The 22,318-nt window shown below is 35.0% G+C and overlaps 1 protein-coding gene and 1 long non-coding RNA gene across 3 annotated transcripts; both read left to right on the forward strand.

Annotated features, from left to right (window-relative positions):
• The first annotated feature begins 17 nt into the window (after positions 1-17).
• On the forward strand, positions 18-20,411 carry LOC127854183 (cystinosin-like). 2 transcript variants are annotated; one of them, XM_052389196.1, is made up of 10 exons: positions 18-168; positions 1,874-1,961; positions 3,587-3,799; positions 7,012-7,152; positions 10,599-10,698; positions 12,198-12,317; positions 12,921-13,091; positions 13,465-13,582; positions 15,159-15,358; positions 16,600-20,411. In XM_052389196.1, the coding sequence occupies exons 1-9, from the start codon at positions 72-74 to the stop codon at positions 15,356-15,358; spliced, it is 1,248 nt and encodes a 415-aa protein (XP_052245156.1). In that variant the 5' UTR covers positions 18-71; the 3' UTR covers positions 16,600-20,411. The 2 variants fall into 2 exon arrangements, with proteins under 2 accessions (XP_052245156.1, XP_052245155.1); XM_052389195.1 differs by having other exon boundaries at positions 15,159-15,353.
• On the forward strand, positions 4,261-5,778 carry LOC127854187 (uncharacterized). The gene is made up of 3 exons (XR_008036951.1): positions 4,261-4,897; positions 5,055-5,377; positions 5,528-5,778. It is a non-coding gene; the product is annotated as an uncharacterized LOC127854187 (long non-coding RNA).
• Positions 20,412-22,318: the final 1,907 nt, after the last annotated feature.

A 22,318-nucleotide genomic window follows, 5' to 3' on the forward strand; every position in this document is an offset into this window, starting at 1 on the left:
TTTCAAATAATATTTACTCATTATTACTTGTTTTATGCCGCTCATGTGAATGAAAAGTCACATGACCTATCATGTGGTCATTCTGGGACAAAAAACAAGATGTGATAGTGAAAACTGAACAGCAGAAAATGTACACATTAATAGTGTTAGCTGCTGTTTCCCTTACAGGTAAAATTTTAAGCAATAGTGTACAGTGATCAGATAAATTCTTATTTGTTGTTAGTTATTTATGGAATTGTTCATTGTTCATTATTTAACTTTTATAATTACATCTGCTGTTCTACATTGTATCTTTCAAGTTGAAATTTTTTATCGAAAGTATGCAGGGGTTTTTCTGCCTATTTTGGGAAAAGGAGTCTGACCAAATTGGGAATTTTTTATCGACAAAATTGTCCATTTTGGGAATTTTTGCTTCGATAAAACGGCTCATTTTGGGAAAACATTGTGAATTTATTGTGCTTAAATAAGTCAGAGGTTTAACAAATAAATTTGTTATTTTGACCTTAAATGCAGTTAAGCATCAGATGAGTAAGTTTGGTTTGTGTGAATGTGCTGTGAAATGGGGAGCACAGCAGGTTAATGTGCTGAATCCTCGCTCAACCACAGCAGTGCTTGTTGGTATGATACACATCAGCTGGACGAGTTGGAACATTAATAATCATAAGTCATAAGACACTTCTTTCTAAAAAAAAAAAAGAATGAATTTTTTTCGGAAATTGGGAATTTTTGTTATAATTTTGGTTTGGGATCAGGTCCATTTGCATTGGGAATGCCTCCGTTTTCCGGAGGCGCAGACAGTGCTGAAAAACCCCTGGTATGGAACGCCAAAACTGCCTTTTGTTCAGGTTAACCGATATGTTTGGTTAGTTGACACATCGGGTCTGCTTAACATTATCTTAGGTTACCTAAGATCATGTTGGGTAAAATTGTAACAATGTTTTGTTAACATTATGCTGGGTTAAGTTGATATATTAATTATTATGTTGGGCCAAGATATTATAACCCAACATTATGTTACCTTAACCAAATCAGGGTGTTTCGCCCTAATACCTGTTTGCTCGTTAGTCGTTTCACCCTAATACCCCTTAGCCCTTGGTCGTTTCGCCCTTAAGCCTGGGTCATATCGTACTTGTATCACATGTCCTTTGTGACATCTGTCACATAAATCACAAGTGGTGGAATGTTGGCGAGGTGTGACTATCTGCTCACAAGAAATACACAATTTGTCTGCCATAAGAATGTGTCGATATATAAATTCATGAATGACAATGCCATAGCCATGTTGCTTATTATATACACTTTCGGCGAATATCTTGAGATCAAAAGATTCAAACTGGCTTAAAGTTTATAAAAACAATATAACGCCTTTATAATATCTTCTTTTAATGTTTATATGCTATGAATTAGCCAATCATCTTATCAAATGTCTTCCGATCTAAGTTTGTTGGATAATGGTAACTGGTCCTGAAATAATTTTAATTGGCAAATCAACTCATCATACCTCTGCCAAACTTATTAATCACGATACTTACATGTAGTTTGTAACATAATGTATCATAATTTTTCTGCTAATTAATTGCAATTACAATCAAACGGATAATTGCGCAATAATCAAATTTGTGTCTAAGTTTCCCATATATGTTAAACAAATACAATTCAGATCGAAACAACATTTACAAAACCATAATATTATATTACAATCAAATAAGGGCGAAACAACCCACTTGTAAATGCAAAACGACTCAGAGTGACCTAGGGCGAACATGTTTTAGGTTGAAACGACCCGATACCACCTTAACCTTACATAATGTTAACATTAATAAAGCCAACATTATAATCACTTGTCCCAAAATAATGTCAATTTCTCTTGCAGCCTCAGCATCCCATATATCTGTGTCGTTTTCTGACAGTGATTTACAGGTGATAGTGGGGAAGAATGCCACTGTAAAACTCTCATCAAAGTAAGTCGAACTACTTTAATTCGCAATCAATTGGTCAACTTGACCCTTGTCATGAAAAAAGTCATTTTACTACAATCATGTACATATACTACTGAAAAAATCTTCTAATGTTGATGTTTGTGTTTTGTTCAAAAGACAGCACATCAGTGGCACTCTTGTTATTTATTTGCAATATGATATTTATTTATTAAAGATCACTTAATGGCCTTGTTTAATTAGAAAGCCAGCAATTTTAACTGGGCACTAGGTTTATTGTGCGCTCTATTTATATATCAATGGCTTTATTTCTTAATATTACTAACACAATTTTTTAACTCTTGTCACATCCCATATATATTTAGGGTCTAAAATATTAAAATGTGTTAATTTCTGTGACCTAAAAGACTACAAGGTAAGCGAAGTTGAAATTTTTACTGTGTAAATTTTTTATTGCTAGAATATAGACAAAATTTAAACACCACTCTAATGGATGATCTTATATTGACCAATTTACCCAAATAAATCGATAGGACTAGGCTCATTGGATCAAAAATGGTGACATTTTCAATAACCATGTATCAATGACCATTGTCCACTAGGCTTTGCAATAAAATAACAATAGCATTATTGAATTGTTGGCTTATTAAACCCTATTAAAGTTCGCAAATGTTAGTACCAGTGACCTTCGTTGAAATGTACCGGTAACGCGTACATCAAATAAAACCTTAGAATAACAATTTGAAAAAATAATTCATTCTTCGGATCAAAATTATGTTTCAATAGCGTGATATAAACCCATGACATTTGGAAAAATGAAACATTGTTAAACTTAATATGATTATAAATAACATTACATTGTATTCCAATTGTTCATAAGTGCATGTTTAACTGCATTTTTATTTTTGAATCATAAAGAATATTGCTGTAAAGAGATTTTTTCCTTGTTTTGCAAGGGCCGTATATAGACCCCTTCCCCCAAAAGAAAGGCCCTTTCCCTTAAAATAATTTCTTTAAAATGATGCAATTTTCCCCAAATTTCAAGCTTACTTTGGGAAATTTCTTCACCGTTTTCAGTTTTGTTGATATCTTTTTTAAAGTTTTTTTCTTCTCCAAAATTCAAGGCCAGGCAGTTTCCCCAAATCAAGAAAAAAAGTCCTGCTGTATAATAAACTAAATAAACCTCTGTTAACCGCGCTCAGTGCTTAATCGCCATAAAAGCTGTATGGGGTAATAGATCACCCACTGATAAGAGATATTAGAGTATTGAATAATAAGTCACATTACACAGCCATGTATGCTGACACAGATGCACCACGAGAAATTCTCAGGAAACTTTCCAGTCCCAAACTGTGCTGTTCAGCGTAAAATCAGTAACGAGAATGCGTATAAGGGCAGGGTTTACTGGCGACCATTATTTTTGATTGGCATCAGTCTTGAAGTTAGCGTTTATCACAGATTGATTTACAAGCAATCACAGTTTTAAAATTTATGTAATTAAATATCCAGCGGTTATTAAACAGTACATGAAAGACGGTGTCGGGTATCATCTTCAATTGAGCAATTAATTACTTATGGCGAGTAATATACCTTATAGAAATTGACTTTATGGAGTTTTGTGCTATACACGTTTTTGCTTTTTTTGCAAGTGAGAGTTTCACAAATGAAGCTCTGCTCGAGTTCACGTATCAGATTGGTAATGGGGATCCAGACTTCAATCAAGGAAAAGACAATTACATCTTTTCATTGGGTAATATATCCATATCCAAGGGAGACAAGCTGGCTCAGGAAGTTGTAATCAAGGGACAGAACCCTGGTAACCTGATACTAGGCTTGAATTCCACTTCAGAGGAAATCAATGAGTAAGTTAAATCTGTTGTTATGATGTCCACAACTATGGCCATGTAATGGGCTGTTTGTCCATCTGACCATAAACATCTCAGAATATCGATATGTAGGTGATTGGAAATTGGAAAGAAAATAATTTTTGCCGCAAAACCAATTTTGGTCGAATTTCTGCACTTTGTCATTTTACCAGTACAAAATACTTACTTAAAGACAGATCTTTCAATTTTAATGGAACACTGAATTATAAAGCTCACATTAGGCATCAAACTGGAATGGACTGTGTATTTTCATGATTTTTGAAACCAAACTGCATTTTATGTTTTTCATATTTGTTTGTTATATTCTGTTGTTATTTTAATTGTAATAATAATAATTATAATAATAATTGATTGCTTTTTAGCTCACCTGTCACGAAGTGACATGGTTAGCTTATGTGACCGTGTGATGTCCAGCGTCCGTATGTGCGTGCGTGTGTCCGTCAACATTTTGTTTGTGTAGACAGTAGAGGTAACAGTTTTTGTCCAATCTTTATGAAATTTGGTCAGAATGTTTATCTTGATGAAATCTGGGTTGGGATTGTATTTGGGTCATCTGGGGTCAAAAACTAGGTCACTAGGTCAAAAACTAGGTCACATAATAGGTCATATAATAGAAAAACCTTGTGTAGACAATAGAGGTCGCAGTTTTCATCCAATCTTTATGAAATTTGGTCAGAATGTTTATCTTGATGAAATCTGGGTTGGGATCGTATTTGGGTCATCTGGTGTCAAAAACTAGGTCACTAGGTCAAAAACTAGGTCAAATAATAGAAAAACCTTGTGTAGACAGTAGAGGTCACAGTTTTCATCCAATCTTTATGAAATTTGGTCCGAATGTTTATCTTGATGAAATCTGGGTTTATCTTGATGAAATCTGGGTTGGGATTGTATTTGGGTCATCTGGGGTCAAAAACTAGGTCTCTAGGTCAAAAACGAGGTCAAATAGTAGAAAAACCTTGTGTAGACAGTAGAGGTCACAGTTTTCATCCAATCTTTATGAAATTTGGTCAGAATGTTTATCTTGATAAAATCTGGGTTGGGATTGTATTTGGGTCATCTGGGGTCAAAAACTAGGTCACTAGGTCAAAAACTATGTCAAATAATAGAAAAACCTTGTGTAGACAGAAGAGGTAGCAGTTTTCATCCATTCTTTATGAAATTTGGTCAGAATGTTTATCTTTATGAAATCTGGGTTGGGATTGTGTTTGGGTTATCTGAGGCCAAAAACTAGGTCACTAGGTCAAATAATAGAAAAACCGTCAACAATTTGTTTGTGTAGACAGTAGAGGTCACAGTTTTCATCCAATCTTTATGAAATTTGGTCAGAATGTTTATCTTGATGAAATCTGGGTTGGGATTGTTTTTGGGTCATCTGGGGTCAAAAACTAGGTCACTAAGTCAAAAACTAGGTCACTAGGTCAAATAATAGAAAAACATTGTATAGACAATAGAGGTCACAGTTTTCATCCAATCTTTATGAAATTTGGTCAGAATGTTTATCTTGATGAAATCTGGGTTGGGATTGTATTTGGGTCATCTGGGGTCAAAAACTAGGTCACTAGGTCAAATAATAGAAAAACCTTGTGTAGACAATAGCGGTCACAGTTTTCATCCATTCCAATCTTTATAAAATTTGATTAGAATGTTTATCTTAATGAAATCTGTGTTGGGATTGTATTTGGGTCACCTGGTTTCAAAAACTAGGTCACTAGGTCAAATAATAGAAAAACCTTGTGTTGACAATAGAGGTCACAGTTTTCATCTAATCTTTATGAAATTTGGTCAGAATGTTTACCTTGATGAATTCTGAGTGGGGATTGTATTTGGTTAGTCAGGTGAGCGATTCAGGGCCATCATGGCCCTGTTGTCAAATATTTTATCTGTATTTAAATTATTGTCATAAACTGGGTTTCATTTATTACAGATTTATAGTTAGCTCAACTATTCACCGAATAGTTCAAGCTTTTCTACTCACCCAAATGTTGGTGTTTCCGCTCAAATAATTTATTTGAAATGAAGGTCATGGTGCAGAATCAACGAGGTTTCCAGGGTTTTACATACGGGCTGGACAGAATGTTAACGCACCAAGATATCGAAATACATTTTCAAAAATTGTTAGTGCATAAAAGACAGTTTTTTTGCAGTTTGTGCCGATATTTTTTAAGTTAGAAGAATACATCCTTGACAAAATTTCACGTTGCGTGAAGATTAGCTTTGTACAAAGAATGCAGTAAATACCGAATTGTTTAACAAGAACACAGGCTTATCAAATATAGTAATTCTGATGTATTTCACATTGCCATAAGCAGCATACAAATCTGTCTTTTATGCACTAGTTGAAATTTTAAAGAAAAATCATTAAAAAAAGTTATTTGAAATAAAGCACTACTTACTGTCGTTGGTAAAACAATGAAAATCTAGTTTCTTGACATGGTCACATTTCTTGTTTTAATGTATAAAGTTTCAGCGTTAAGTTTGCATATTCTATAGAACTGCGACAGATAATCAACTTCAAAAATCTAATTTTTCTTCATTATATCAGTTGACTGTAAGCAAAATCATTCTATCAAAGCCGAAAATAGTCAAGTTCAAGTGCGCTGTCTTGGGTCAGCTCTTGTTAATTGATATAAGCTTGAAGTTTTTTTGGTTTAATCAATTTCAGTTATACTGTATGTTTGCATGACTGTGTCTTTTTGCTTATAATTTGTAAAAAATAATTAATGCAACAAGTTAAACAGTATTTAAAGAATTGTTGAAAAATTGTCTTATTCCAATTGCACATAATACTAATAGTGTGTTTTAGGATAATACATGAAAAAAGCCTTATAGTAACTTACCGTTAGTTTTTGCAAGACACTCCAATGCCTAAATAACCTTTAGTCATTTTGAAATGCCACAATAATACATCAGACTCCATGTATTAGATGTTTACCATTTTAAGATCTAAATATAAGATTAAAGCTAAAAATCACAATAATGCCTTTTTTATCAATGATAGTAGACAGACAGACAGTTAGACAGACAGACAGACAATTTTAACAAGCCAGAAATAAAATAGGTATCACTTATGCATGAAAATCATCTTTACTTGATATTTATACCATTTTTTTAGACACCTTGTTTTTTCAGCAACTTTGGTATAAACAAATACTGATATTTACACAAGTCTCAATGCCCCACTTTCACAGCCTGAAGAGCGTGTTTGTCCGTATTGATGTGGTGATCAGCAGTGCCCTCGTCACCATTAACGCAGTGATTGGCTGGATCTACTTTGCTGCGTGGTCCATTTCATTCTACCCCCAGGTGTATGTGAACTTCGCTAGGAAGAGGTATGAACACAGCACATTATCGTTGACCTGGAAACTTGTTGTGGAAAAACTGGGTTCAATGCATGTGCGTAAAGTGTCATCCCAGATTAGCCTGTGCAGTGTGCACAGGCTAAACCCAGATGACACTTTTCGCCTTAAGAGGATTTTGTTACGGAGAGACTTCCTTTGAACGAACAAATTCAACAAATGCGCTTAATGCGGATAATGTTGTCCGTTTAAACTACCTTTGGCATAACCTGGGTGGAACTGTTGAATAAAACATGAATAAATTAGAATTGTATTGAGTGTACGCTATCAATAATTTGTCCACACACTATAACATCAGCAAAATTTGTGGTGCTGATACTGTTTATTACATATAATATATTTTTCTTTTCTGAAAAATTATGCAGAGCAATTTTAATATATTTCAGTAATTAAGTTCTTTATTTGTCCTGGCTATGTATATGTACAGTATATTCGGTGAGGTTATGTTGCACTGATGTTGATACTGATGTCAAATTTACATCATGTAGAAGCCTAATCATTTGTCTTCCATAGCGTGGAAGGCCTGAGCCTGGACTATCAGGCCTATAACATCACAGGCTATATTGCCTACTGTATGTTCAATACTGCAATGTACTGGGTCCCAAGTGTGCAGGTATCAGCATTTTTTACATTAACTCTTTCAGTGCTGGAACCGAATTTTGAAGGCCTTTGCAAACAGTTTGGATCCAGATGAGATGCCACAGAACGTGGCGTCTCATCAGGATCCAAACTGTTTGCTATTCTAATAGTGTTCTTTGAAAAAAATCGAAGAAAATGCTAATTTTTTAAATTCAGCAGACAACATTTTAGCAGACGACAAATTTCCCAGCATGCAAAGGGTTAAAACCTTTAACATTCAATTACCATGTCCAAATCATCTTTTTATGTCGGTTTCCATTTGTGATATTTATCATGACTTAACTTTTACTTAACTTTAAGAACATTCCAGAATTATTCCTTGTCATTATTTAAAGGCATATATGTATTCATGAATACATTATAATATAACATATGCATTAGCATCTATCTACCTATTTGCTTTATTTGATATCACTTCGTGAATATTTGTCTTTTTCACATCTAGAAACTAGATTGAAATGCCAAGACTTCCATATAGGTTAGATATGTAACAAGTTACATATGAGCTATGTTATGCAAAAATGGGTCTTAAGTCATGTGCTTTCAGTGTAGCTCCAGACCAGCATGTGCAATCACGCATTCTGGTTGTTGGGACTACTCCAGCAATTCAAGGCATAAGACCCATTTTTGCATAACGTGGCTCATAGATCATGATGTTTTTACAGTTTAATTTAGATGGGACTTAATTTTTTTCTCTGAAACAAAAAACAACATTACAGCACACCTGAACACAATTAATTGGAGACTTTTCCTTTCTTCCACCTGCTTTGCACCACATCTTTGAAGCACCTTTGAAGTTGGACCCAGTACATTCTAGTGTTGATTTGTTTTTTATAAAACATTTTCTCACTTTTGAAATTGGAAGAAAAAACTACAACATATAAACAACAACAGTGTTGAAGTGTTAACAGTGTGTAAGATATGTTCTAGTGGTATAGCTACTTGGTGATTAACACAATTAAAAGGGGGACAATTCTTGTTGGGGACTGGTGGGTGTTGTGGTTAATATTAATCATCGTAAATGTTAGTGTTTTTTTTAAGGCATGTAAAGTTGATATGAAATAAACTGGAAAATATGAAGTATTATTTTCCGCTTCAATTGTAACATGTTTTTCAGTTAAAGAAGAACGTCTGTTTATGTAAAAAAAAATCACAACTTTTGGGGCTAATCATTTGTGTTTTTTTAGCTCACCTGAGCACAACGTGCTCATGGTGAGCTTTTGTGATCGCCTTTTGTCCGTCGTGCGTTGTGCATTGTCCGTTGTGCGACGTCAACATTTGCCTTGTTCACTCTCTAGAGGCCACATTTATTGTCCAATCTTCATGAAATTTGGTCAAAAGATTGGTTTCAATGATATCTTGGATGAGTTCGAAAATGGTAACGTTTGCTAGAAAAACATGGCTGCCAAGGGGCGGGGCATTTTTCCTTATATGGCTATATATGGCTATAGTCCGATCTTCATGAAACTTGGTCAGAAGATTCATCCCAATGATATCTTGGACGAGTTTCAAAGTGATGCCGGTTGGTTGAAAAACATGGCCGCCAGGGGGCGGGGCATTTTTCCTTATATGGCTATAGTAAAACCTTGTTTACACTCTAGAGGCCAAATTTATTTTCCTATCTTCATGAAATTTGGTCAGAAGATTGGTCTCAATGACATCTTGGATGATTTAGAAAATGGTAACGTTTGCTTGAAAAACATGGCTGCCAAGGGGCGGGGCATTTTTCCTTATATGGCTATAAATGGCTATTGTAAAATCTTGCTAACTCTCTAGAGGCCACATTTATTGTCCGATCTTCATGAAACTTGGTCAAAAGATTCATCCCAATAATATCTTGGAAGAGTTCGAAAATGATGCCGGTTGGTTGAAAAACATGGCTGACAGGGGGCGGGGCATTTTTCCTTATATGGTTATGGTAAAACCTTGTTTACACTCTAGAGGCCACATTTATTGTCCAATCTTCATGAAATTTGGTCAGAAGAATGGTCTAAATGATATCTTGGATGAGTTTGAATATGGTAACTTTTGCTTGAAAAACATGGCTGCCAAGGGGCGGAGCATTTTTCCTTATATGGCTATAAATGGCTATAGTAAAATTTTGTTAACTCTCTAGAGGCCACATTTATTGTCCGATCTTCATGAAACTTGGTCAGAAGATTCATCCCAATAATATCTTGGACGAGTTCGAAAATGATGCCGGTTGGTTGAAAAACATGGCTGACAGGGGGCGGGGCATTTTTCCTTATATGGCTATAGTAAAGTCTTGTTAAAACTCTAGAGACCACATTTATTGTCCAATCTTAATGAAATTTGGTCAGAAGATTGGTTTAATGATATCTTGGATGAGTTCGAAAATGGTAACATTTGCTTGAAAAACATGGATGCCAAGGGGCGGGGCATTTTTCCTTATGGCTATATATGGCTATAGTAAAATCTTGTTAACTCTCTAGAGGCCACATTTATTGTCCGATCTTCATGAAACTTGGTCAGAAGATTCATCCAAATAATATCTTGGATTAGTTCGAAAATGATGCTGGTTGGTTGAAAAACATTGCCATCAGAGGGCGGGCATTTTTCCTTATATGGCTATAGTAAAATCTTGTTAACACTCTAGAGGCCATATTTATTTTCCGATCTTCATGAAACTTGGTCATTAGATTTGTCCCAATAATATCTTGTAATCTCAGGTGAGCGACTTTGGGCCTTTCAGGCCCTCTTGTCTTGTGTACATATGGGATAAGTTTTGGCTGTGATACACCTTTATTATATAATTGCAGTGTTGTTGGCCTGAATTTTGACTTCCTTCTCTACAATATTACGGGCTTCCTAGCCTACGGTTTCTTCAATGTGGGAATGTACTGGGTACCATCTGTAAAGGTAAACATAAGCATCTTCTGCCGCCTGTTTTTGTGTTCTTTTTGATCACATGGTGAACTATGGTGATGTATGAATTTTCCCAGTCAACACTCTTGCTTCAAACTACATCTTCTTAACTGCTTCACATTTTTTTGCAATGATCCTCTTCTAAAGTAGTTAAAATCATTCCAATCAACTGCATATGAAGGTCGTATTAAAAGAATACAAAGTTTACAAATCTTCTCTAAAACCTTAAGGCTCATTGGCTCAATTTTGCTTTGTATAATTCTATAGTTGTCTAGCTACACAGTTTATCCAGTGAACAGAGAAATTATTTGTGCCAGTCATAATAATTTTGTATTGTCTATAATCACAAGTACATATATATAAATTAAAAATATTACTGAAGCAAACTAGCTTTCTTTTAGTCATAATGCTTTTCAACCATTTGATAACTTTTCAAACTGGTTTAACCGTTTCCAACTCAGAAGCAAAGTGAAAATTGCTATGTGCAAACAGTGTAAAACCAAGAACAGCCTGTGAGTAACTCGCAGTCTGTTCAGGTTTTATGCTGTTTGCTGCTATCAGTATCTGAGGATTGGAAATAAAGCCTTTACAACTAAAATCTAGTAAGAAAGGTCTTTAATTAAATTTAATTTAATTGGTAAAGGGTTAACTGGAAAATGCTGGAGCACATATGTAATGTGGGAATGTGTATTGCTCTTAAACTCAAGGACCATAGGTTTTGCACCCTGTTGGCTTTGAAACTTCTCTGTACACCATTGCACTCTGTATTGAGCAAACCAATCATGTTTCAGTACAAAATATACATATTTCATAACTTTAATAATAAGTTTATCAACATGTATGTGGTTCTTAATTTTATTTTGTGTTAATCGAATGTTTAATTCATTGTACAAACTACAATTTTTAGCGAGGCTGTTTTCGGAGAAAACCCGAGGTATTGTCATAGCCTGCTTGTCGTCCGCCGTCGTGCTAAAACCTTTACATTGACTCTAAAATCAAAGTGCTTCCACCTACAACTTTGAAACTTCATATGTAGATGCACCTTAATGAGTTCTACACGCCACACCCATTTTGGGTCACTAGGTCAAAGGTCAAGGTCACTGTGACCTTAAAAAAAATAAAAAATCTGACAAGCTTTCGTTTCGCAGCCGAGCGTGGCACCCGTTATGCGGTGCTCTTGTTCTCTAAATATAATGGTTGGATCAATAACAAATTGTTGTTTTTGTTAATGAAATCCTCTGTATTGATAATGACCAGTGAAAAATAATCCTATTTTTCAAAATGTTTATTTGGCATGTCGGGTTTTGGTCAGTGGTGCAATTAGGCACTGCATCAGTTCATACATATCAGGAAATATGTTGTTGAAGTACCATCTTTAAGGTACTTTTGTATTTAAATTTAAACAATAATATGAATTTAAAGAAGATGCATGGCCCTTGACTAGCTGGTAGCCATGATTTCATAGTATTTGCATGTCTTGTATTTTATTTCAGGAGGCCTATCACAATAATCATCCAAGGGGGATAAATCCTGTACAGCTGAATGATGTCATCTTCACCCTCCATGCCATTGCTATTACCATAGTAACAATAGCACAGTGTTTCATGTATGAGGTGAGATTTTGTAACACAATTTGATTTTTTATACGATATTTGAAAAATTGTGCGATATTTTATATTTAATGAATACACATGTATAAGATTTATGCAATTTAGCATTCATTAAACCTCGAAGCGACGTGTTTGTATGGTTTGATATGTTATTTATGTATGACATTCAATATCTAAAGTACAGTATTAGGCATAGGGAGTAAAGTCCAAGTAAAATAACTGTAACAACTTGTAAAAAGAGAAAAGAAAAAAATCCTTCAATTGGGATTATGAAGGTCTTGTTCATTTCTGGGCAACATGTGTCTTAAAACTAGGTTACACTGTCAAATCTTAAAAAATATTGATTTTTCAACCACTCTAGAGGCTACATTTATCACTAAATCTTGTTTTAATTTGATGAGACTGTTTATAAAATAAATGATTCATTGAGACAGTTTATAATTAAATGTGATGTATGATTTTTGTATTTTGGTCTAGACTGTTCTAAAGCCAACATTAACTATAGGGAAAAAATTCAAGCATATAATTGCTACACATAGAATTCACAACCATCAGGCTAATGCTGGCAAGCTATATTCCTACGAAACACATATTTCTATTTCAAAGAGAGGCGGTCAGAAGGTCTCCAAAGTGTGCCTGTTGCTTGTGACAGGGGCGTGGCTGTTTGCAGGCATCTCATTGGTTGTGACGCTCTGTGACAAGATCACATGGCTTACATATCTCTACTACTTCTCGTACATCAAACTGGGGGTGACCCTCATCAAGTACATACCGCAGGTGAGAGGGTAGTCTTGTTCTGTGCTCATTTAGTAATATACTTTGTGATGTTTTACTATTATTTTCTGAAGATGATGATGGTTGTCATGGTGAGATTGGGTGTGGTGGTTATGATGATGATAATGGAAATGACAATAATGATGGTGGTGTTGATCATGATGATAATGATCATGATTACAATGACGACAACAATGATCATCAATTATGATAATAGACAATTATGATGATAAAAAGTATGAAAACTGTGGTCAAGATTTTGATGATGATAATTATATTGACGCAATCATAACGATTGATAAACAAATTATTATATATTGTCTTCATTGTCCTGTCATGTAATTATGTCATGATTAAAATGCTTCCTAAATTTAAGGCCTATATGAACTTCCGTCGGAAGAGCACGGACGGTTGGAGTATTGGAAACGTGCTACTGGACTTTACAGGAGGCTCACTAAGTCTGCTGCAGATGTTCCTTCTGTCATACAATAGTGGTAAGTGTTGGTATATTTATACCCCCATTACCATTGGTAATGGGGGCTATATAGGAGTCACTTTGTCGGTCGGTTGGTCGGTCGGTTGGTCTGTCGGTCTGTCCCGAAATTTCATCCGATCTTCACCAAACTTGGTCACAAGTTGTATCTAAATGATTTATTGGTCAAGTTTGAATATGGGTCATGCCGGGTCAAAAACTAGGTCACAGAGTCACTTAGTGTGTTTTTGACCGAAAGTTTGTCCGGACCATAACTATATCATTTAACGTTAGATTTTAAAATAACTTGGTACATTTGTTCACCATCATGGGACGGTGTGTCATGTGAAAAAAGTCAAGGTTAAGGTCACACATGGAGTTCAAAGGTCAAAGGCTTGTCCAGGCCATAACTTTATAATTTTTTTTGAGATTTTTAAATTATTTAGCAAATTTGTTCACCATCATTGAACGGTGTGCTGCGCGAAAGAATTACGTTGATATATTCAAGGTCAAGGTCACACTTTAAGTTCAAAGGTCAAAAATGGCCATAAATGAGCTTGTCCGGGAAATAACTATGTCATTCATTGTTAGATTTTACAATCATTTGTTCACCATCATTGGCCGGTGTGTCGCGCAAAAGAATTATTTCGTTATCTCCAAGGTCAAGGTCACACCTTGAGTTCAAAGGTCAAAAATGGCCATAAATGAGCTTGTCGGGCCATAACTATGTCATTAATTGTGAGATTTTAAAATCATTTTGCACCTTTGTTCACCATTGTTGGACGGTGTGTCGCACAAATGAATTACGTTGATATCTCCAAGGTCAAGGTCACACTGTGAGTTCAAAGGTCAAAAATGGCCGTAAATGATCTTGTCCGGGCCATTATAATTATGTCATTCATTGTGAGGTTTTAAAATTACGTGGTACATTTGTTCACAATCATTGGACAATGTGTCATGTGAAAGAATTATGTCGATATCTTCAAGGTCAAGGGCATCCGTAGAGTTCAAAAGTGAAAAATTACCATAAATGAGCTTGTCCGGGCCATAACTATGTCATTAATTGTGAGATTTTAAAATGACTATGTACATTAATTTTGATCACAGTCATTGAACAGTGTGTCATGCGAAAGAATTCAAGATTTCAAAGGTCAAAATGGCCATAAATAATTATGGCATAATAATTTTTAAAAATCGCCATTTAGATTCTCTTGTTTTGTGAAGACAGCACGCAAAATAGTCTGTGTCAATGCGGCATGTGGGGGTATATGTCGTGTCTGTGACAAAGCTCTAGTATTGAGGTGTTGTTGTCATACAAAAGTGGTTAGTGTCGGTATATTATTGAGGTGTTGTTGTCATACAATAGTGGTAAGTGTCGGTATATTATTGAGGTGTTGCTGTCATACAATAGTGGTAAGTGTCGGTATATTATTGAGGTTTTGCATTTAACTCCCATTATGCAACACAGTAGTGTGGGAATGTGCACAAAAGAAAGATAGAGAACATCAGATTTATAAGATCAGAAATCAGATTAGCCAACTCTGCTTTATTGCAATAACTCTTATAACAATCGCCCCATCTTGTTTTACATTTTTCAGATGACTGGGGCTCCATTTTCGGGGATCCGACCAAATTTGGTCTTGGCTTCTTCTCGATTCTTTTCGATGTGTTGTTCATCGTCCAGCACTACTGCTTGTATCGAAACAATGAGTCACATGACTCTCTCGTAGACGACAGGGAACAGGAAATCCTCATCAATGACGACTCAACATACAAGACCTACTCTGGGCTAGGTTAGGTGTGCACAAATATTTTGTATTTTTAACTTTGATTTAATTTAAACCTATTTATTTTAGCTCAAATGCAACAAAAGCCTTAAGCTTACTGAAACCCTATGGAGTCCATTACCTGGGTAGAACCAGTAAGTGTCTTTTGGGGCAGATCTAAAGAACACTCCACCATTGGGGATCGGACCAATGACCTCATGGTTTCTAGGCAGACACCATATCCCCTTTGTCATGGCAACCATTTTATGCCCCCGGATCGAAAGATCGGGGGTATATTGTTTTTAGCCTGTCTGTCATTGTATGTGTGTGTGTGTTTCAAAACTTTAACCAAAACTTTAACCTTGGTCATAACTTTTGCAATATTCAATATAGCAACTTGATATTTGGCATGCATGTGTATCTCATGGAGCTGCACATTTTGAGTGGTGAAAGGTCAAGGTCATCCTTCAAGGTCAAAGGTAAAAAAAATAATTCAAAAACTTTAACCAAAACTTTAACCTTCTTCATAAATTTTGATATATTGAAGATAGCAACTTGATATTTGGCATGCATGTGTATCTTATGGAACTGCAAATTTTGAGTGGTGAAAGGTCAAGGTCATCCTTCAAGGTCAAGGTCATCCTTCAAGGTCAAAGGTCAAATTTATGGCTTCAAAGCGGCGCAATTGGGGGCATTGTGTTTCTGACAAACACATCTCTTGTTTTAGTTTTATTTTGTTTCAGTGTAGCTTACACGACCTTTCCACACTGCTCCCATAAGTTTTAAAACACCTCCAATTCTGTTGAAAAAGTAGAATAATTTTGACAGGTATATCATCTAGTTGTGTTCTCCAAAACTATGCAAACAAGCAATAGTTGAAAAATTGTTGTTCATGATGATGGTGATGCTATGTTGTTGATGTTGATGATGGTTAACATTTATGGTAAAGCTGATATTGTTGCTGCAGCTGTCCATGTTGATATCACAATAGTGTTTATGATGATATTTATGGTGATAATGAGGATGGTGAAGCTGTTGTGTGCATGGTTGTGGTAGTGATGGGTAAGGTGACAAGACACTAGCTTTTTCACCAGTATTATTAGCTACACAGCTTTTAACTTACCTCTTTCAGCATGATATAGATCATTATGCTGTGTTCCAATATAATTTTCTCTTTCATTGTTCCGCAATATGCGATGAATAAGCATGTGCCTAAGCTAATCTAATGAAAAATGACGTCTGTAGGAGCTATGATAATTGCATTTATTTTCAGATGATGAAAACTCCATACAATAAAATAGTAAGGTGAATAAACAAACTTCTCAAGGCAGAGAGAATTCTAGTCAGGACTTCAGTCATGGATTCAGGTTTTGAAATTGGGCAGACTTTTGTAGACTGTTTAAAAGGCCTGTTAGTGTGTGACTAATGATTGTGGTATTTAGTTCTTTATGAAGAAAGTGTCTTATTAGCAACAATTTTTGATTTCACATAAACTACATGTAATGTATGTCCGCATATGAATGTTTGGCAGTTTGATATGGCAGTAAGCGATAAATATGTACGATTCTTATCAATATATATAGCAATAATAAGATAACTATGTTATGTAACTACTTGGATGTATGCCCCTTCAACGTTTTTACACTCCTGCATAGTGAAACTACAGTGCTTTTTCAATCAAGGAATTAGTGTCATCTTTTGTGATGTATTTTAATTAGAATAAGCTTATATAAAGCAGTCTTCCATTTGTATCTTGGAATGTCAGTTATAGTATTACAACTGTCTTTTATTCTTACAATAAGTTTGTTTTCTTGTATAGACAAACAGTAGCTGTGTTTAGTGTGTCATATAAACATGTATGTATAATTATAGACGTTTTCACATTTTTTAAAGGCAATATTGTGAAAATTATTGTGCAATTTTATCAAATTGTTGCTCTTTCTGAACATATCCAAATGCTCACAAGATGGCGATGTGTCTGTGACTGGCAATTAGCGTTGATTTGTTGAAGAACATGGAAATGTCTCCTGATTATAGTTTTAGTGAAGTGAAGAGTCATGTCCTTTGTTGTGCTAATACTCTGAATTCTTTCTCAAACCGTTTTACGTAATATTAAGTTTAATGCACGACTCATTACACTGTTAAATGTTTTTGTTTCAATATTTAACATGTTGAAATTGTTTGTTTTTTCTTTTTTTTTTCATTTGTATCTACAATATATAACTTGCAAAATGTGATTCAGCATTCAAACTTGTGTATACCTTTTTATTTACAATGGTTGTATATGTATATTGGATTTTGTTTAATTTAAGTAGCTGTTAAAATATAGCATATTTAAATGTGCCTAAATCTGAATACAAACAAGAGCTGTCTTCATAGGATGACATATGCCCCCGAAAAACGCTTTGATTAAAGTTATGAGCATTTTTCGAAACCTAAACACAGATTTTGAAACCTAAATGCGGACCCTAAGGTAAAGGTCAAAGGGGTCAAAATTTGTGTGCTTATGGAAAGTCCTTGTCCATATACACATGCATACCAAATATGAAGGTTACATCTGAAGCGACATAGAAGTTATGAGCATTTTTAGAAACCTAACCACAAAGTATGACAGACAGTCTTGGATGGACAGTGTGATCACTATATGCCCTCGTTCGGAAGCATACAAATAATTATAACAAGACTATTGTCAAGCAATATGGTCCCCTACCGGTGAAACTACCATTTTCAGCAATATTTCTAGTCTATCTGTTGCCATAGAAACCAGAATTTTTTATTTAGAAACGAAATGAAATGACATTCATAATCTCCTTATTGCCATCTGTCCATGTGTCAAGTTTCATTACAAAATATTTAGAACTTTTAAACTTATCACAGGATCCACCATTTTCAGCAATATTTCTTGTCTATTTGTTGCCATAGCAACCAGAATTCTGGATATAGGAACAAAATGAAATGGCATGCATAATCTCCATATTGCCATCTGTCCATGTTTCAAGTTTCATGAAAAATTATGAAGAACTTTTAAAGTTATCGCAAGATCCAGAAAAGTGTGACAGACTCACACACAGAGCGCAAACCATAAGTCCCCCCCCAGTTTGTTTCTAAGTAGTATTTGTTGAAGTGTGGTTTCCCTTCCAGTGGTGTATTAGCAATTCCCACAGAAAACCAAAATATTTATTCTTTATTTTTGCTATAACTATACATTTAAGAAAAATAGCCCACCAAATTAAGTGATTGATCTATAAAAATTTATCTCCCTAAGATTGCTCAGTATTTCATTGCATAAAAGTTGTGTTTTTATGTCCCCCACTATAGTAGTGGGGGACATATTGTTTTTGCCCTGTCTGTTGGTTGGTCAGTTGGTTGGTTTGCGCCAACTTTAACATTTGCAATAACTTTTGATATATTGAAGATAGGAACTTGATATTTGGCATGCATATGTATCTCATAGAGCTGCACATTTTGAGTGGTGAAAGGTCAAGGTCATCCTTCAAGGTCAAAGGTCAAATATATCGGTCAAAATCGCTCATTTAATGTACACTTTTGCAGTATTTCAATATTCAAGATAGCAACTTCATATTTGGCATGCATGTGTATCTCATGGAGCTGTACAATTTGAGTGGTGAAAGGTCAAGGTCAAGGTCATCCTTCAAGGTCAGATGTCAAATGTATGTGGCCAAAATCGCTCATTTTATGAGTACTTTTGCAATATTGAAGATAGCAACTTGATATTGGCATGCATGTGTATCTCATGGAGCTGCACATTTTGAGTAGTAAAAGGTCAAGGTCATCCTTCAAGGTCAGCGGTCAAATATATGTGGCCCAAATCGCTAATTTTATGCATACTTTTGCAATATTGAAGATAGCAACTTGATATTTGGCATGCATGTGTATCTAATGGAGCTGCACATTTTTAGTGGTGAAAGGTCAAGGTCAACCTTCAAGGTCAAATATATGGGTCAAAATTGCTCATGTAATGTCACTTCTGCATAATTGAAGCTAGCAATTTTATATTTGAAATGCATGTGTATCTCATGGAGCTGCACATTTTGAGTGGTAAAGGGTCAAGGTCATCCTACAAGGTCAAACATCATAAAGGGGGACATTGTGTTTCACAAACACATCTTGTTTTTAATCAAGTCTTCCATAGAGCGCATTTTTAACCAGAATTTCCGAAGGAAAATAAAATATGCATGCCCCCCATATGGGCTGTCCGTTGTAGTGGCAGCCATTGTGTGAATACGATTTTTGTCACTGTGACCTTGACCTTTGACCTAGTGACCTGAAAATCAATAGGGGTCATCTGCGGGTCACGATCAATGTGCCTATGAAGTGTCATGATCCTAGGCATATGCGTTCTTGAGTTATCATCCGAAAACCATTTGACTATTTCGGGTCACCGTGACCTTGACCTTTGACCTAGTGACCTCAAAATCAATAGGGGTCATCTGCGAGTCATGATCAATCTACCCATGAAGTTTCATGATCCTAGGCGTATGCGTTCTTGAGTTATCATCCGGAAACCATTTTACTATTTCGGGTCACCGTGACCTTGAGCTTTGACCTAGTGACCTCAAAATCAATAGGGGTCATCTGCAAGTCATGATCAATCTACCCATGAAGTTTCATGATCCTAGGCGTATGCGTTCTTGAGTTATCATTCAAAAACCATTTTACTATTTCTGGTCACCGTGACCTTGACCTTTGACCTGGTGACCTCAAAATCAATAGGGGTCATCTGCGAGTCATGATCAATGTACCTATGAAGTTTCATGATCCTAGGCCCAAGCGTTCTTGAGTTATTGTCTGACAACCACCTGCTGGACGGACCGACCGACAGACCGACCGACAGACCGACATGAGCAAAGCAATATACACCCTCTTCTTCGAAGGGGGGCATAAAAAGGTTATTACATTGGCGAATGTTGGCGGGCGGGCGAAACAAGCTTGGCGGCCATTACTTTGTCGTTAATTGTGACATTTTAAAATCATTTGGCACATTTGTTCACCATTATTAGTCGGTGTGTCGTTCGAAAGAATAACGTCAATATCTCCAAGGTCAAGGTCACACTTCAAGTTCAAGAATGGCCATAAATTAGCTTGTCCGGCCATAACTATGCCATTCATTGCGAGATTTTAAAATCATTCGGCACATTTGTTCACCATCATGGGACTGTGTGTCGCACGAAAAAATTACATCAATATCTCCAAGGTCTATTAAAAATAGATTTATTTTTTAAACAAAGGGGTTAATTATAAACAATCAGTTAAGTTTGAGTTGTCTCCCTTTATCAGACTTTTTTCACATTGAAAACCTGGTTTTGTGACAATTTTGTCCCTTGTCTTAATTGTTTAGCCAAAAATTCCACAGGTTTTGATGAAGTTAATGTGAAATGACTCGTGTTACAATTTAAAGTGTTATTATTGGTATATATGTGGTATAACTTTAAATTGGTATTGGCAAATCTATTTTTGTTTAACTTAAGTCACAACACATCTGTAAGTGCTCTAGAAATTGCTTAATGTATATGGCTTTGTAATAAATGCACAGTATAATGTGAGTATCATATAAAGAGATTAAGGCCAGTTAACAGTTGTGATCTATCAGTCCCTCTATTGCTATTCATATTTTGTCTTCATTTGAGTTTGAAGTATTGAATTAAGCATGTTTATTTTGTATTGAACATTTAGATTTAAATAATAAAAGATTTTCTTAAGACACCTTTTGATTACTAGCCAAGTTTAGTTATTTTTTGTTCTATCAAGTACCTGTGGTTACATTTGTACACCAATTCATGGTTTATATAAAATGAAATATGTTTCTTTTATCAAACTTATACACATGTATAAAGGAAATGGAAATTGCTTTAATTCTTTTTTTTTTGCCTAATTGTTAATTATAATAAGATTGACAATTATTTGTGTACATTTTTCGTTCCGATCTTCTATCTATGATCACTAAATTTTTAATTTTTTCTATCAGTAAATTGATTCAAGATTGAAGTTTACACAATGAAAAAATAGGCATAAATACATAAAAAAAATCACAGTTGTCCGCTATCTATATTGTATACAGAGCATGTATCATTCTTCTTCATGGTGCCATTTTTTTCGTAGCATATATCAATTTGTTGTCACATGTGATAGCGCTTACATTATTCTGCTGAAATTATAAAAGGTTTGTGCAATAAATTATTTAAGCAATTTTTGTTAGTTGCTATTCAATGGTTGGGGAAAAAACACAAAAATGAAAAAAACGTAACTCAATCCTGTAGAAACTCTTAATTTCATTTTTCAAGTTAAAAAAATCGATACGATTTTCTCATTTAGATCTAAAAAAAAAATTAAACACGTATTCAGTGGAAAGTAAGACATAAGAAATGTAGACAGTCGTTTCAAAGTGATGTAGACAAGTGTTCTTACTATGGTTAAATAAACTATTTAACAATTCAGGAGACATATTGAACACGTGCCGATACATTACAATTAGTGAATATATGAAGCAATCGTAGTGTTGTAAGTAATCTACTTCTATGACACCAACAATCTACTTGTTGGAATTAAAATTCTCTTCTTAAAAGTACATTACACCATACTTGGAGAACTTTACGAAACCTTTGCAACACTACAAATCAAAATTTTGTCGAGTAACTATACAATTTTATAAGAAAGGGTAAAGTATCTTCTTTGAATTTTCAACAAACAAATGGTAATGGATGTAACTTTGTCCTATTAGTCCTACTACAATTGCTGAGGTGGGGGTTTGACTAAGGTAATAAAATCATGGATCAGGCTTCATTTACACTTTGGGAAACTGTTATTCAAACTAGCAATCAAGGGTCTATTTCCATTAATAGTCACCAATTACATTGGCATCTTGATCCAACTTTTATTTACAAATAATTGTTAAAGCTTTTAGCACCATAATGGGCATATAGATCTCACTACCGGTAAGTAAGGTATAAAAACAAACACAACCCAGACCCACA

The sequence above is a fragment of the Dreissena polymorpha genome, chromosome 12 (genome assembly GCF_020536995.1).
Source record: "Dreissena polymorpha isolate Duluth1 chromosome 12, UMN_Dpol_1.0, whole genome shotgun sequence".
Classification (NCBI taxonomy): domain Eukaryota; kingdom Metazoa; phylum Mollusca; class Bivalvia; order Myida; family Dreissenidae; genus Dreissena; species Dreissena polymorpha.

Coding starts and splice junctions, on each gene's coding strand:
- LOC127854183 (XM_052389195.1), top strand. CDS start 72: ATGTGGTCATTCTGGGACAAAAAACAAGATGTGATAGTGAAAACTGAA. Junction 10,699..12,197: donor ACTGGGTACCATCTGTAAAG/GTAAACATAAGC, acceptor ATTTTATTTCAG/GAGGCCTATCACAATAATCA. Junction 13,092..13,464: donor TCATCAAGTACATACCGCAG/GTGAGAGGGTAG, acceptor CCTAAATTTAAG/GCCTATATGAACTTCCGTCG.